At 50.0% G+C, this 15,473-nt stretch overlaps 6 protein-coding genes across 6 annotated transcripts; 4 read left to right on the top strand and 2 right to left on the bottom strand.

Moving 5' to 3' along the window:
• Window positions 1–1,150, top strand: PFICI_09097 (uncharacterized protein; the record flags this gene model as incomplete). The annotated part of the gene is made up of 3 exons (XM_007837678.1): window positions 1–446; window positions 514–578; window positions 663–1,150. 3 exons carry the CDS (start codon window positions 1–3, stop codon window positions 1,148–1,150), a joined length of 999 nt encoding a protein of 332 aa, XP_007835869.1.
• An 835-nt stretch (window positions 1,151–1,985) lies between these two features.
• On the bottom strand, window positions 1,986–3,178 carry PFICI_09096 (uncharacterized protein; the record flags this gene model as incomplete). Its single annotated transcript, XM_007837677.1, has 2 exons — window positions 1,986–2,986; window positions 3,076–3,178. The coding sequence occupies 2 exons, from the start codon at window positions 3,176–3,178 to the stop codon at window positions 1,986–1,988; spliced, it is 1,104 nt and encodes a 367-aa protein (XP_007835868.1).
• Window positions 3,179–4,093: 915 nt separating this feature from the next.
• On the bottom strand, window positions 4,094–7,460 carry PFICI_09095 (uncharacterized protein; the record flags this gene model as incomplete). The annotated part of the gene is made up of 6 exons (XM_007837676.1): window positions 4,094–4,258; window positions 4,319–6,276; window positions 6,331–6,665; window positions 6,727–7,016; window positions 7,074–7,137; window positions 7,309–7,460. The coding sequence occupies 6 exons, from the start codon at window positions 7,458–7,460 to the stop codon at window positions 4,094–4,096; spliced, it is 2,964 nt and encodes a 987-aa protein (XP_007835867.1).
• Window positions 7,461–8,597: 1,137 nt separating this feature from the next.
• PFICI_09094 (uncharacterized protein) lies at window positions 8,598–9,698 on the top strand (the record flags this gene model as incomplete). The annotated part of the gene is made up of 1 exon (XM_007837675.1): window positions 8,598–9,698. The coding sequence occupies one exon, from the start codon at window positions 8,598–8,600 to the stop codon at window positions 9,696–9,698; it is 1,101 nt and encodes a 366-aa protein (XP_007835866.1).
• Window positions 9,699–10,840: 1,142 nt separating this feature from the next.
• On the top strand, window positions 10,841–11,514 carry PFICI_09093 (uncharacterized protein; the record flags this gene model as incomplete). Its single annotated transcript, XM_007837674.1, has 2 exons — window positions 10,841–11,201; window positions 11,273–11,514. The coding sequence occupies 2 exons, from the start codon at window positions 10,841–10,843 to the stop codon at window positions 11,512–11,514; spliced, it is 603 nt and encodes a 200-aa protein (XP_007835865.1).
• Window positions 11,515–13,521: 2,007 nt separating this feature from the next.
• PFICI_09092 (uncharacterized protein) lies at window positions 13,522–15,122 on the top strand (the record flags this gene model as incomplete). The annotated part of the gene is made up of 2 exons (XM_007837673.1): window positions 13,522–14,937; window positions 15,003–15,122. 2 exons carry the CDS (start codon window positions 13,522–13,524, stop codon window positions 15,120–15,122), a joined length of 1,536 nt encoding a protein of 511 aa, XP_007835864.1.
• Window positions 15,123–15,473: the final 351 nt, after the last annotated feature.

The raw sequence follows: 15,473 nt of genomic DNA, 5'->3' as shown, positions 1-15,473 counted from the left end.
ATGAACACAGATCTTGTCGAAAAGGGCCTAGGAACCCATTCATCCTCACCCGTCGGAAAGGATCAATTTGCTTTTTTCAAATCCTTGGTGCTCTGGTCGACCGCCTGGGCCGTTGATAGCTTCTTCGTCCAGATGATTTCGATGCACGCCATGTTTCGCCTCTATGACCGGAGCATCAATTCCGCCCTTGGTTGGACCTGCATTTCCTTCAGCATCTTGTGGTTCGGCATGCAACTTTTCAGCCTCACGGGAGAATTCCCGGGTACCACTGTCGCGAATCTACAGCGTTGCGCCTCGGTTGAGAACGGCATCTACATTACCACGCTGTTCTGGAAGAACATGTCTTATGGTCTTGCTCTGTTGCTGCCTCTGACTCATATGAGCGAGTACTTGAAGAATGGATCCTGGGCTATTTTTCATTCAAGTCTCCTGGTGTGGTTCGGCTGGTAAGTTTTGAGATTTGCGCCTCACCCGAACGTGTGTCGTATACTAATTCGAATCACTACGCAATAGCCTAGTCTTTAGCCTTGTTGCCTTCTTGGAGATCATGGAATGGCCCAATTGGTGCGACATGACTTGTAAGTGATGGTCTAATCTATACATCCACCCACCAAAGTCACGTTTAGAAGTTGAAAAGGCTGACACATGATCTCTTTTCACAGTCACGTCTTACCAATTCGTCATTTGGGGCACAACAGACCTCTACGTCTCCCTAATCTTTGCCATCTTGATCCCACTGCAGATTCTAGTGAAACATCGGAGAGACGAAACCTGTCCAAATCACGACCCGGAAAAGGCGTGCACTTGCGACACGCCGTGCAACGACCGCTCGAGCGGCGACGACGGTACCCTTCCCCAGCTGGTGCCTCCGACGCAACCACAGCCACAGCCACAGCCACAGCCACAGACACCGGAGGAGTCTGGCAAGACTCAAGATACCGACTCGGGCTTTGAATCGGCGTCGACAGTGACAGAGCCATGGGCGCAAGTGGGCTGGGCAATGTCGACATACCCGATCCCGTCTGTCCACCTGACGGATGTGGACGAGACATCTGGTGCATGCACTGAAGGCTGCTCGTCTTCGTCGTTTCATGCTTGCTCGTATAACAACGGCCCCTTCTATCCTCAAGCGTCGAACGTATATTGGTAAGGGACAGAGCCATCTTTTGGTCATGGACGGGTGTATGAGAGTGTAGTCTAATCATGCCAGAATGGACCTGGAAAACCAGACTGGCTGGGATTCGAGGAGATGAGAGATTTTAGTTTGGTTGGTTGTGAGTTCTGATTTGATCCTTGGTAGGGATATGCGGTGATTACGATACTGTTGGCGTTGGATGTTGATATTGCATTGGACATTGGAAGCATTGGGTCCACGCCGGTTGAATAGCAGACTTGCATCAAGTATGACGCAGATCAAAAGTTTTCAAGACAAAAGTTGTTTAGCCTTTTAGTCGACATCATTTCGTGAAAGAGGGATGAAATAATATTATGGTACGATAATCAATCAGTGCATGACTACCTATTTACTTTAGTTAGTCTTGAATAATTAGTCAAAGTGCAACATAATCAAGGCATCTGGCCAGTCTTGAGATATCTTCAAAGCCGAAGAAAATTCGTTACACCAAGGACATTTGTCTACATTCGAGAATCACGATTGCACGAAGTGAAGAATGATTTCTCCATCAACCGAACTGTATATTGGGATATCCATTTTCGTAGAAAAGGCTGGTGGGGCAGAGAGACAGAAAGTCCAATGCCTGTTTTTCAGGAACAGGCATCAAGTAGCCTGAGACTCTTTATTTACATTTCTTCATAGGAAAGTGGAGTTTTTAATCACTTCCTCAAACCAAAGCATTGCCACCAAATCCCCAACCAAAGGTTGTACTGCGACCCATCGTGCATACAAACATGTATACAATCTCGGGAGAGTTTCTCACATGATGTGCTCTCGGACAAGAAAGTCGGGGCTCACAAAGAAGTGACTCTTATATGAGTAGAATATTGGTACCCTCGTGGTGGGGAAAGGCTCTCTGGCACTTGTCGAGATCGTCTTTGGACGTATCCAGCTGGCGGTTCAACTCGAGGATCTGCTCTTCGAGGGCAGCCATCTCGATCTTCAATTCTTCATCGCAGGCAGAGGTATCGCCCTTGATCGGCAGCTTGGCGCTGTGCACGGCAGCCTCCGTCCATATCTTCATGGCCGCGACGACGCAGTGCTGCATTTTGGCTTCGGCCTGCCGGTACTGAGAGTCTTGACGTACACGTCTGTTGAATGCCTTTCGGAGCTTGTCTTCAAAGGTATTGATATGCGGGGAGTGGGTGCTGGCATAGTGGTCAATGGCGGGATGCCATCCGGGGAAATTGTCAATAGACCATTGAGCGATGTCCAGACAGATCCGCACCAAGCTCAAGGGACGCTTGCGCCCGGCAGCAGAGGAGGCGACGGGAGTGCTCTGCATGGCGGCGCCGGTGGCCTGGGCCTGGCCGTTGGGAGACGGAGGCTCCGTGTAGACATAGGTGCAGGGCGTGTAGACGTCATTGAGGCGCTGCCCGTCTGCGCACCACATCAGACCAGTCTTGACCACGGCATCAGTCGAAATAGTGCCTGAAGTGGCAGCGGTAGCCTCGGACGGATGCTCCTTGGGGGACCCAGTGGTGCTCGAAGCAGCATCCGAGGTCGAGCCGAAGGGGTGCTTGGGAGTCGGGGTGGTAGAGGTATGGGAGTTGGGATAAACAGTCTGGGTGACAATGGTGATGAGGGTTTCAATCATGACCGACATGGCGTTGGTTTCATGTCCAGGGGTCGAGTCGACGGTCTCAAGGGTCGGGACCAGCGTGAGGACGGCGTTGGGATGATGGCCATCGTCGACGGCAGCGGCAGCTCGCTTGTAAATCATCCAGGTGTTGGCTTGTTCCTGGTTGTTGATATCCTCGGGAGTCTTTTCCTGGAATTCGATGATCTCATGGACCATTGCGCCGGCCATGACTGCGTCAGGAGATGGTCGTCAGTTTTGCTCGCCAAAAAGAACAGCAGAAGCTAGAGGCAGAGGGTGTTCTGATCGTGATCATTCTTACCAAGCAAGGTCACAAAGATGATGCCAATGATGACGAGAAGGCCATTCCAAGCGCGGCGCGAGCGCTTGTCGAGGAAGCCGGTCGGATGAACACCGTCGTGCATCTTGTCAATGGTGCGTCAGATGCACATACGTAGTCGCTTCCGTCGAGTGTTTTTGTTCCTTGTGATGGAAAGAAACGAGCTGTGTAAAGAAAGACTCGCCGTGTTGAAAAAAAGAAGGAACGAATCTAGCAATAAAGAAGAGCTCAAAAAATGAAAGAGTGTTGAAATTTTGGAGGTACGAACATGCGGCGGCACTGGCGAGACAACGGCCTCTTGTTGCTCCCGTCGTTTGTATCAACGTTGTTGACTTGGGGGAATTCAGCGAGATGATTATTGGCGAGCTTCGACAAATGTTTTTTCAGGTCAGACCTCGGTAGCTGCTCGTTTGCACATCTATTTGTACTTGGTATTATCTACATACACCTTGATCTCTTTGTGGGAGGTTGATGGAATTTTTTTCAAACTACTATTCATTCATTCACACGACAACACAAGGTGCTAGGCTGAATATGAATACTATTGTGTGAAAAGCAAGATGATAATCGTCAATATTCAGATGATAGTTGCCGCATGATCAACTCAAACTATGCAAAAGTAGAAAATTGTGACAATGGCAGGTCTCACGTCTGGCTGGTGAACAGGATTGTCAAACATTTCCACATTTTCTCTTGCCTTGTCCTGGCTCATGTTTACAGGATCAATTTGTCGACGGTATTAACAGTATCATCAACCTATGTAAACGTGCATAAAAGCTACGTACGTGCTCAAGTCTTGCTATGGTGCCTTTGATATCCCGCGAAACGCCACCATTTGTGCTCGGCCACGCCTGTGATGCATTTTTTATTCCACACAAAAAAAGCAATCGTTGACAATGTCCCAAGAAAAATAAGGACAAAGTTTTTTTTGCGTCGCCTATTGATTACCTACTCTTCTCTGCCACTCTGCACAAGCTCATCTCTCTCCCCTATACCTCATTTACGAAACCATGACGTTGCTAAAAGCATCGGAAATCTCCCTCCTTGATGGAGCTTCTACCAACGGCTTTTTCTTTGAGATTCCAAGCGCTAACCTGTCTTGCACCAGCTTCAGCAGTACTGGTGGAACAGTTTCGTCTGTTGCCCTGATTGTGAGTCGAATCATCTGCGGAATCATGTCAGTATTCTCCATCTTTCCAAGCAGATATATGTTGTGATAACTTACCTGAGATGCGTAGTTTGGCTCAAGCCGCAGCAGACATCCAAACTTGCCACCCTCACTCGTGTGCATGACACTTGCGCCCACAAAGTTCTTCGTGTTTGGATCCACACTGTCCAAGACACCCCATCGGAAACCTTGGACCGTCTTGCGGATAAAAGTGTCGTGGATCTCACGGGTCGACTCCTTGCCGGCGACAATACCAAAAATTTGCTGGGCCTCGCGGGGCGCGCCACCAATTTGCTTCCAGCGCTTGAAGAAATCTTCCGACGACAACTCAGCAGGATCCATGAACTTGTGAGCAGTAAGGGGGAGCTTCAGTGTCAAGGCCTGCAGCGCACCGGCCAGGTAGCTGATTCTGATCGTAGGCGGCTTCTCAAAGACCCTCTTGCACTCAAACATGATGACCTCCCTAGCCTGTTGACCAGACCCAATCTGACTCTCTGGCATGTTCTTCACGTCCCACGTCAATTTCTCCTTTTCGCTCTCGTCCAAGTCTAGAGTCGTTGTGAAGGATGTGACTGGCGCGGGTGTCTTGTTGGTGAAGTAGAGGATCAAACAGGCAACTTGACCCCTGTATTCTGACCTGACACCAATCTGAATCTGGCCATCTTCAAAGAGAATTCCATCTGCCTTTAGCAGCAATTTGTAGTAGCCCTGTTCCCAGCCAGGCGAGAGATGTGCAGCACTTGCCAGGTTTGGTGCCTTGAGCAGTTTTTGCTCGTTCGGGCCGGCGCTCAGATCCAAGCCCATAAGATCATTGCTTGCATGACCATTGGTTCCGTTCGTACCATTGGCAGCCCCATTCCTATTCGGCTCATTGGAGCTGAAGGTTCTCTTGAGACCGCCGTTCTTTGCCATGTTGAGCTCGGATGTATCAGCGTTGGCATCTTTACCACCAACAACCCATGTCCGCTTGTCGCTCGTGTTGGCATGCTTCTGGTGTAGTCTCGAAAGGAGGGCAGACTGTCGCTCGGGGAAAGCCGGCATTTCGTCGCATACTGTCCGGAGCAAGTCGTCGGTGGGGAGGCTTGCCATGGTCAGATACTCGCACGCTCTTTGCTGCAATTCAGAGTCCAGGGTGTGACTGTAAATCTCGAACACATGCAGAAGCTGAGGCTTGATCTCTGGAAACAAGTTGACAAACTTGACAAAGGACGAGAGAATCATGGCGCGAGTACTTGAAGAGCAGGCCGGCAGCTTGCTCTGAAGTGCAAGGAACTGCTCTATCGGGCTGCATCCGGGCTCTTCGGCAATCAAGTGACCAAACTCTCCGAGGACGTAAGCTCCAATCTTGACCAAGGTCTCGTGGCAGTGGTCCTGCTTGACGTGCTGCAGAGTATTTTGAGCGGCATAGACCTGCAGCTCCTCATTGTTTGTCACAATTTGAATCACACGTTGCCAGACCTCATCACTCAAATGGTCTCCAGCCACAGCGACGAGACGCAGAGACACGTTGATATACCATTGGATATCGGTGGCGTACTTCTCGGTCAAGATAGCAATCTTAAGAGCCATCTCTTCCCGAATTGCAAAGTCGGCGTTCTGGAGATAGTGGAGGAGTTCGGAAACGATTGGTCCAGAGTTGGTCGAGTCGCACATACTGTACAGTAGATCAAGACCTTTCCTTCGGACACTGATGTCGCGGTCCTTCAAAGATCCAAGGATCACGTCCTGATGCTGTTTGATGGGGTCGAGATTCTCGGCACGTGCTGCCAAATGCGTCATGGCCTCCAGACCAAGGTATCGCACATTCGTCTCTCGGGAAGTGATGAAGCGGCCGAGGCGTGATGAAATCTGACGCATCAGCGCATGTTCCGTGTCGAGATGGATGATGAGATCAATGGCTTCAAAGAGTACTGCGTTTTGGGCGTTGTTTTGTTGCACGTTCTTATTCGACTCCATTGCAATATTCAAGATCTTCTGCAAGGAATCGCGAATCATGTCCCGAACGTGGCTATCCTCTGTCAAGTTGTCAGCTCATATATCTTCGCATTGACTTGAGTAGGTCGACCTACCGGACGGAGGAAAGTACTGAAGCAACCGCAGCAGCTTGACTTGTATCCAAGGACACGGCACCTTGTAGTACAGATAGTCTGCAGCGTAGTCGCCATCGATGAGGATGCGCTTGAGTCTCGAAGCCGCTTTTACGTATGCACCCTTGTATGCGTCAGGGTCGTCTTGTGCCACAGCCATCACCAGAGAAGTGACAGAAAGAGCGACACCAAGGTCCTGGTCATCCATCAGGGATACTATGCGTTCTGCCCATTGCGGCTGGACGATATCTGGGTATTTTCGGTAGAGGCGAAGAAGAGTCAGGGCAGCCTTCTTCTTGACGAACGCTTTTGATGTCCTAAGAGCGGGATTTGGTTAGCCAAAGGAACCGCAGGAGCATCACGAACCAGTGCACTTACGGCGAGATCAAAAGCCTGTGGACATCTCCGCTAAGGGCCTCTCCCATTTCTCTACCGCCGACGTTTGCGATCGCGTGGAGGGCCAAGCAGTTGAAGAGCTCATTGTGATCAAGTAGGTCCTTGCGAATGCTGTTGACCACCAAATGTAGGAGTTCGTGTTTCTCGTGGAGGAATAAGGTGACGGCCAGATAGCCAATCTGCTTTTCGGAGTACTTGTTGGCCGAGATCAGGTTGACGGCTTCGAGGTGCCCAAAATCGACGTTCCAGCCAAGGATGTATATGTATAACAGCTGCGCTTTGTCGTCAGCATCTAGTCGCAACCTATCGCCAGACTATTTCCAATTTACCTTGCAGACATATTTCTTTTTGTGGTAGCCGCTCAAATTGCCATCTGTAATACCCATGTCAGACCTGTGCCCAAAGCTTGTTCTAGGAGAAACCGGTACGGTTCTTCGAGGCTTGTTGTACCTTTGAATTTTTGTCTATAGGCAGGTATATCCAGTCAGTACATTCTGTTGCTCATGCGCGCGCTCGCGCTAAAGGGGCAGGAAATGCATAGTCTCAGTCCTTTGTTCGACTCACCTGATGTTTGCCAGCTCCTTGTTGATTCGTTTCTCTTCCAGCTCGCGCGCTCGTGCATTTCGTAGATCTGCTATAAATTGGACCAAGCCGCGCATGTTCGCATTGTTGTTGCTCGACCGGCCGAGGAAGCCGGCTGCTGCTGACGATGCCATGGTGTTGTACAGATGCTTCCCACCCCTATTTCTAATGCTTCAGAATCTCGCGCCACACTTCCAAGCGCCGTTGGTGGGAGGCGCACGGGTTCGAAATTCGATTATGCTCGATACCGGAGAAGTCGGGAGAACAGGAGAATGAAAATTCGGGAGAAGAAGCACGCTCAAGTTGCGGCTGTCGTCGTGATATTGGGTCAATCCGACATGATCGGGACTGCGGAGCAGTGGTGTAGAAGGTCGGTGGGCACCCTTATTAGGTGGGCTCCTTTAGAATGCAATCAACCGCTGCCGGCTCAGGAGGAGGGCGAGGGGATGGATGGGCAAGGTAGGGGCAGCGTCAGAAGGTCCGTAGATCAGTATTCGCCCGTTCAACGTGTTTTTTTGTTGCACACGAGTATCCTAAGAGTTACTGAATCGAAAACGGCACAATGCAAATGTGATCGCACAATTAAACATCACCAGCCCAATTGCAGAAAGCTTTCTTGTAGGAAAAGAACTCTGAATTTGGCTGTAGAAATCATTAAGGTGGGGAGGCGCCCAAGGTCTCACGGCTCGGCAGCGCGCTTGCCTGCCTCCCCTCCCCCGGTCCACTGGCGCCATATGTACCTAAAATAAAGTAAAATGTATTGCTTGGCCGTCTGGCGGCAACAGTTGAGTACCCCAGAGTGCAGTGAAACTCCCCAGAACCCGGCCACCATCTGCAATCATTAACGGGACACGACGCTGCATCTTGGGCCTGATGACATCTCAGCGGTTAGCAAAGAGTCCTCCTTCCAGCGCTTCCGCAAACCACGTGTGTGTGATACGTCGTCCTTCCTCATAGAGCAGTCCCCGACATATACACTACTACTCGTACCTAACCCGCTTGACCTGTCAATCACATATGCACACTCACAATCACGCTAGTCCGTTTCTATTCTAGATCATCTCCACCACCCAAATCTGCCAAGTCTTCTTACAAGGATCGAAGCTTTAAGCTCTTGTGCATGTCGATTGCTCAAGCTTTTGCGAACGTCACGACTTTGACGCGCCTGGAGCTCGGCAGGAGGGAAAAAAAAATACCCCCGCGAGCCCCATTCGAACCCTTCCCCAGCTTTTCCCCCAGAATGTGAAGCAGCGACCAATTGATCTGGGAGGATGAACTGTACTTTTCGGAGACCGGCCGCGTCTCTTGTCCGAGCATGTAAGGCACCGACTAGCCCTCGACCCTCTACGGTCGTCTCGCCATCTTGCGCCGTGCCGTCATGGACCCGGAGATCCTACGCCTTCACGTCCGCGGGGGCTCCCATCCACCAAGTCTTTAACCGTCGCACGAAATGGCTGCAAAAGGAGCGCGCCGCCTCCAACCTCGAGCAGAGCCGCACGGCCGACTACCTCAAGGACGAGGTGGCCAGGCGCCTCTGCGAGCGGCTTCTCGATATCAAGCGCAACTATCCAAAGGTTCTCGACGTTGGCGCAAACTCGTGCAACATTGCTCGTGCGCTCGTCGCCCCTGATCTGGAACAGGACCCCAACATGCCCGAGTCGACGCCCTTGGTCTCCCGGGTGGGCCATCTCACGGCCGCCGAGTCTTCCGAGTCGCTCCTCTTCCGGGATGCCGAGCTGGACTTCAACAAGGAAATCAACATGACGAGGGAGATTTTACAAGACGAGGAGACACTGCCATTCGAGCCCAACTCCTTCGATCTAGTGCTCAGCTCCATGAGTCTGCACTGGATCAATGATCTCGTGGGGCTCCTCGCGCAAATGAACAACGTCCTCAAGCCCGACTGTGCATTTATGGGTGCCATGCTTGGCGGAGATACTCTGTTTGAGCTGCGCACATCGTTGCAACTCGCAGAGCAAGAGCGACGTGGCGGAATCGGGCCCCATGTCAGTCCTCTAGCAGACGTGCGCGACGTTGGTGGTCTACTGCAACGCGTCGGCTTCAAGATGGTCGGCGTGGATGTCGACGATATTATCGTTGATTTTCCCGACATCTTTGCCCTGATGCAGGATCTGCAAGCAATGGGCGAGGGCAATGCTGTTCTCGGGCGTGAGATGGGTCCTATAGGGCGAGATGTCTTGTTAGCTGCCGATGCCATCTATCGTGAGCTGCATGGCAACGAGGACGGCACAATTCCGGCCACATTCAGAATGATTTACATGATCGGCTGGAAGGAGTCTGCGGACCAGGCACAGCCGCTTGCCCGAGGTAGTGGCCAGATCAACCTTAAAGATATTTTAGAAAACAAATAATAGAAGCAAATGGTTGAAAGCAGCGCAATCGTGATTCCAATTCCACATGAACGTCATTCAAACATAATGTTCTCCATTTGGAAACACAAAACAAAAGACTTTCCATTGTATATGCTATTCTTAGAGTTTAGGAAGAATGTTGGACGCTGATCCTCTCCTCTCTGTCAACCTCAACATTGGCGGCTGGGGGCCCGTCAGACCAGGAACATGCATCCAAACCATGGTTCATTCATCGGGACAGCAATCACTGATCACGAACGACTTAAATTCACAGTTATGAAGCTAGATGGCTCAGTTGGCAAGTTTAATCGTTACAGACCCTAGAGAACACTCACACTTGGTTTCTGTGCAAAAGAAATCTTTCGTACATTGAGACTGCATCAAGTTGTGCTCTCGTAGAAGTTGCGAGATGATTCAATTGTCTGACTTGTCTCTCACCACACAAGCTGGTAGTGCAATCTCTAACTAGGAAACTCAATCTATACCAATTCGTTGCTGGCAAAATCTGTCTATTTGGGTCTGAGCTTTAGGATATTTCTAGACCTGCTCAAATACGAAAGCGATACTGCAATACATCGATATTGTTTTACTCAAAACCTTAGGGCAACGAACTATATCAAACATGCCTTCCAAAGCAGCCATGATAGAGCAACTCAGAGCGGACAAGAATCACAAAAAGCAACCGACATGGTGTGAATGTCATGTACAAAGAGGACCCCGACAAAAGCGTGAAAAACTCGAAGTCGACGAAACTCGCCAAACTACAATGATGAATCGTCAAAGTATACATCCACAGGCGAGACGCCTGGCTATGATACACAAATTCATGATTTTGATGATGATGATGAGATGACTCTGGATGTATCACGGTGCTGCAAAGGATTACCATCAAGTGATGCAACATACACATCCTACTATGGCTGAAGTGAATGGTACACCCATTATAATGCGCATCACTTTCGCATATTCACTCATTTCTCTGGCTTCCATGGACCGGAACTATTTATTGAGGCAGTGAGCTTGGCCGCCTGGACTAATTTCACTCAAAAATTCATAGTCGCCTCATTTTGGCCACAAAACTCATAGGTAGCACATTTCTTAGCACGCCAATCCCCCTCCTCATGACTGAAATTATTCACACAATGCCTACAACCTACGCCAACTGGGACATAACTGCGGAAAAAGCCAAGGCCGTATATGTATACACGCGACTTGGTAAACATGGCCTCGGCAGATGCGCTGAATGGGAAATCATGGTCACGAACACCGACGACAAGCCTATTGCCTTGTGGGTTAGACGTGTTCGCGAGAATGGCCTGGAGACTGGCGAGATCAGTCTTGATTCTACCAACGACCGGCATTGTATTGGCATTGCGATGAATGAGATACTACTTTGGCAGTGGGGTCACATTTTCGAGTTGAAGTTTGGAACGCCAACGGACATCAATCGCTTCATATCCAAAATGAGAGACGATGCTGGCAAATATTTTCAGATCACGAACGGTGCGTTACGAATAACATATGCGATACAAGTCCAGGAGGACTCGTGCGGTTTGGACCTAACGATGAAATAGTACCGGAACTGGACGATGCCTACTGGATCGCAACGTCGCTATTTCGAACCCAGAAAATCTTTGGATGGCAAGGCGCGGACCTCGGACAGCTCCATTCCCTCTATAATCAAGTGGCAGCTCATCATGCTCGTCAGGTCGGTTCGGAAACGAAATCGGTGGCACTTTTTACCCGCAAATCTATGGGAAATTTGAGAGGCCGGTCAAGGCACGGCACATACAACAATCGATGGAGTGATACTTAGCCTTACTACGTGGCTGAGCCATAAAGCATTCACTTAGTTCCCAAACATCTATCTAGAATATTAATCCCACTTGGTATCACGATCTTTTCGTTTAGTCACTGAAGGTAATCTGTTTGAAGCTGCGCTGTCATTTTTACAAGTAACACTAATTGTTAGTCCATGAACAGTCAACTGCCGGTAGCGCTGGTATCTGCTGCGAGTTCCCAAGAATTACGCCTTGGAACTGTGAGTGCAGACCGTACTGTCATGTACTCCGATAGGGCGACTTGTCTACTTGACAAGTAGACCGTGTCTAGCAGTGGCTGTACATTTGTACAGAGCAGACCGTTCATGCACGTAGTGAAGGACAGCCTGCTATGTTTAATGTCATAGATCATCGCCTCATCGACCTGTCAGTAATTGCCGTATTGAACAGCACCTTTTGAAAAGCCGTACAAATGGTGTAGGGAGATCAATTGTGTGTTCGGATTCCGGATAAAATGAAATTTCTGATGCGCGTCCCTATCATTCTAGAAAGTTCTTATACAAGCATTCTTGCCTGCAATGCGCCGTACACGCACAATAAACGTGGATGATCCTGGCGGGAGGAACGCAACCTGGTTTTGCCCGTGCTGTTCTCTAGCGTATGACGGAGTAATCAGCAGCGATTGCGAAGATCTAGTTGCTCTTCTATACGAACCATGAGTCGCGCAATGAGCCCCAAGTCTAGAGGGGGGGCTCATAATCTCTGACTCATTCACTCTTATTGCGTAGCAATGGGCTCTTTACATGCTAGCTTCAAGTGTTGAATAAGATAACGGCTTCTGCTTTTCACTTCCATTGTCCCTTTCCATCAGCAGGCTGTCTCTATTGGGACCGGACTATCCGTCTAGTCAGGAGCCTATAGTATACAATAGCGTCCCCGGGCTCCCAAGATACCACCCCCACACCAATTAACTCAAGCCAAGTCTATCATAGGTGACGCCTGCACACCAAGGGCCCTATAATTGCACATCTGATTTTCGAAGCGGAATTTTCCCAAATGTGAATCCCCGGACTTCATCACGATCCGCCTCTACTAGATCTGCGACCACGATCGTGACCGCTAGCGCTGAGTAGCCTGGGGCTATGTTTGCGGGCTTGCCTCACGATATTCGGGCCGGGGGGTACGGGTTTCATACAGCGATGAACCAGGTAAACGTTGGAAGGCACTTAACGTCTCCCCAAATAGCACGGGCCATATGCTCCAGATTCTCCCCGATCTCTTGCTTGATTGGAAAGAGAGGACCTTGAGACTTGGCTAGGTGTTTCAGGACGGTTGCCAAGAAAAGAGAGAACCGATAGATTCTCTTTGCCTATAGGAATTGCGCAGCGGGTGATATCGAAATCTGATCTCAATGCTCAGTGTTGAGTGATCCTCGCTCTTCGCTATTCCGGCACCGGAATGTGCAGATCATCGGTTTCTGTATACTGCCCGCATCCAGGAACATGCTTTCTTGCACGTCGTCCCTTCGACCGCGTACCCATGGTGCCGAAAAGACAGCTTATATGTAAATTCCTCAACTAGCGTCTTCTATTCCCAGTTTCTTATTCCGCACACCACTCACTTGAGCAAAAAGGGTTTGGTCTATACCGTGGCAGTCTGGGGACTTTCTTGGCCCCAATCGACAGATAATGACGGAGATTATGTCACTGGCGGACCGGCAAGTGGAAAGAGAAAATTTCATTAGTGGAATCGACTATGTGTTTGAGCTTCTGAAGAAATAAATGTTCTAGTGTATAGATTATCTACAACTGTGAAGCTTGGGGCAGTGCCGAGGATACTACAAGGCGGCTTATATCTTAGCTCATCTATTCTAGACTATACGCATTCACCATACCTCGGACCGTTGATATAAATCAAACCATCTCATCTTAGAATAAGATTCAAAAGTACGTGTCACGACTTATACCACCGTCATAAGCTGACTGGTTCTGCCTCTGTTCATCACGAAGGCGTCTAGTCCGATCACTTCGATTCGCAACACCATGGCAGGCCATCACCGTGCTCATAGCTCACTATCATCGGACATATCGCCGACATCTGCGGGCAACAGATCGGGTGATTTCATCACTCAGGTGCCTGGCGGTGATGTTCCACCCATGCCTTCACTAACTCCTCCAACGGTTGGAGGTCTTCAATGTCCAACGCCTACACAAACTCCGCCGGCAGCTGGTGGTCTGCCGCGTCCATTACCTACACAGACTCCTCCACCAATTGGTATTAGCCGGAGCGCAAGCTCCGCTGGCGCGTATCGCAGAGAGAGACCACTCAGTAGGAGTATACCATATCAAACCGGATACTCAAATGAGTTTGACGGCCCCATGTCTGCGCGATCCTTGAGGTCTACAAGGTCACAACGCTCAACTAGACCCCTTCGCAGTGATGATCGGGACGATTGGGACGATGAGGACTACTACTACGAGCGAGACCGGGACGCCTGGCGCAGCCGCGACATGGACAGATTCCCAGGACGACAACGATCGATGCGCGAAGGCACTCGGCCGCCACAGGCGTGGCGTAACCGCAGTCTTTGGGACGGGTCTGACTCGTCGATATCTCTTTCAAAGCCATATTTTGTTGATGAGACAGCTTCCCAGCGCGAACTGCGCATCCGGGACGAAGAGATGGGTTACGTTCCTACGTGGAGCAGCCTAAGTCGCGAGCAAAAGGTTGAAGTTCTCCGCCTGCCATTGACGCACTGGATGAACTCGGAGCTCAAGAACCACTTTGTCGCCAGCACGGGAGAGTTCATCGGAACGTCACTCTTTCTCTTCTTCGCTTTTGCCGGTACCGAAGTGGCCAATCTAGGGTCACAGGCCAGTGACTCCAATTTTGACATTGCCAGGCTGCTTTACATTTCCATTTGTTTTGGCTTCTCCCTCATGGTCAATGTGTGGATCTTCTTTCGAATCAGCGGTGGTCTATTCAACCCTGCCGTTACCCTGGCCATGATGCTCGTCAAGGCCATCCCGCCAGTTCGAGCCGGGTGCTTGTTTGTGGCCCAAATTCTCGGGGCATTGCTCGCCTCCGTCATTGTCCGCTTCCTGTTCCCCGGGAGTTTCAGTGTTCGCACCAGCCTTAGTGACGGCGTCAGTCTCGTACAGGGCGTCTTTATCGAGGCAATCCTGACGGCCGAGCTGGTCTTTACCATTTTCATGTTGGCCAAAGAGAAGCACCGGGCCACGTTTATTGCGCCTGTCGGCATCGGTCTGGCTTTGTTCATTGCCGAGCTGGTGGGCGTAGCGTTCACTGGGGGTAGTCTAAATCCAGCAAGAAGTTTTGGTCCTTGTGCTGTGACGGGACAATACGAGGCAGAACATTGGATTTATTGGATTGGCCCAATCCTGGGGGCATTGATCGCAGTCGTCTTTTATCGTTTCATCAAGACTCTGGAATATGAGGTACGCTGCTTCTGGTTGTTGTTGTTGTCGTCCGTTCCAGAACCATCTCGCTAACCATTCTCTAGATGGCCAACCCAGGTGCCGATGGCGACGTGGCCAATGATCCCACTATTAACCCGGAGAAGAGGGCAGAAATCCAGAGCCACAGGAAGCGATCCATGTCAGTAGCATCACACTATCAGTAGCGTATGGTGTTTTGCCAGGCTGGTTTCGAGTCAATGACCATTTGCAATTGCCAAAAGCAACAATAGGTGAATACAAAACAGAAAATGTCTGATAAGACGATATCGGACATAACAGCACAAATATAGATGATCATGAGCTATGATCAAGAGTCATTGGATAAGGTCAGGAATCGGAACAAGGAGTTTAGAGGAGTATGGAGTAATAATATGAGGTTTTCGGCTTGTGCACAGACCGAGTGAGTGTATCATTGCCTGGACTTGAGACCCCTGCGAGTCGAGATTCTGGAACTTCCCTTTCGAGGTGCAGATGGAACCACTTATTGAATGATTACCTTTGAGTTCTCTCTTACT

Source organism: Pestalotiopsis fici, assembly GCF_000516985.1.
Source record: "Pestalotiopsis fici W106-1 unplaced genomic scaffold PFICI_Scf_6, whole genome shotgun sequence".
Taxonomy (NCBI): Eukaryota; Fungi; Ascomycota; class Sordariomycetes; order Amphisphaeriales; family Sporocadaceae; genus Pestalotiopsis; species Pestalotiopsis fici.
This window is presented reverse-complemented; position numbering and strand designations above follow the sequence as displayed.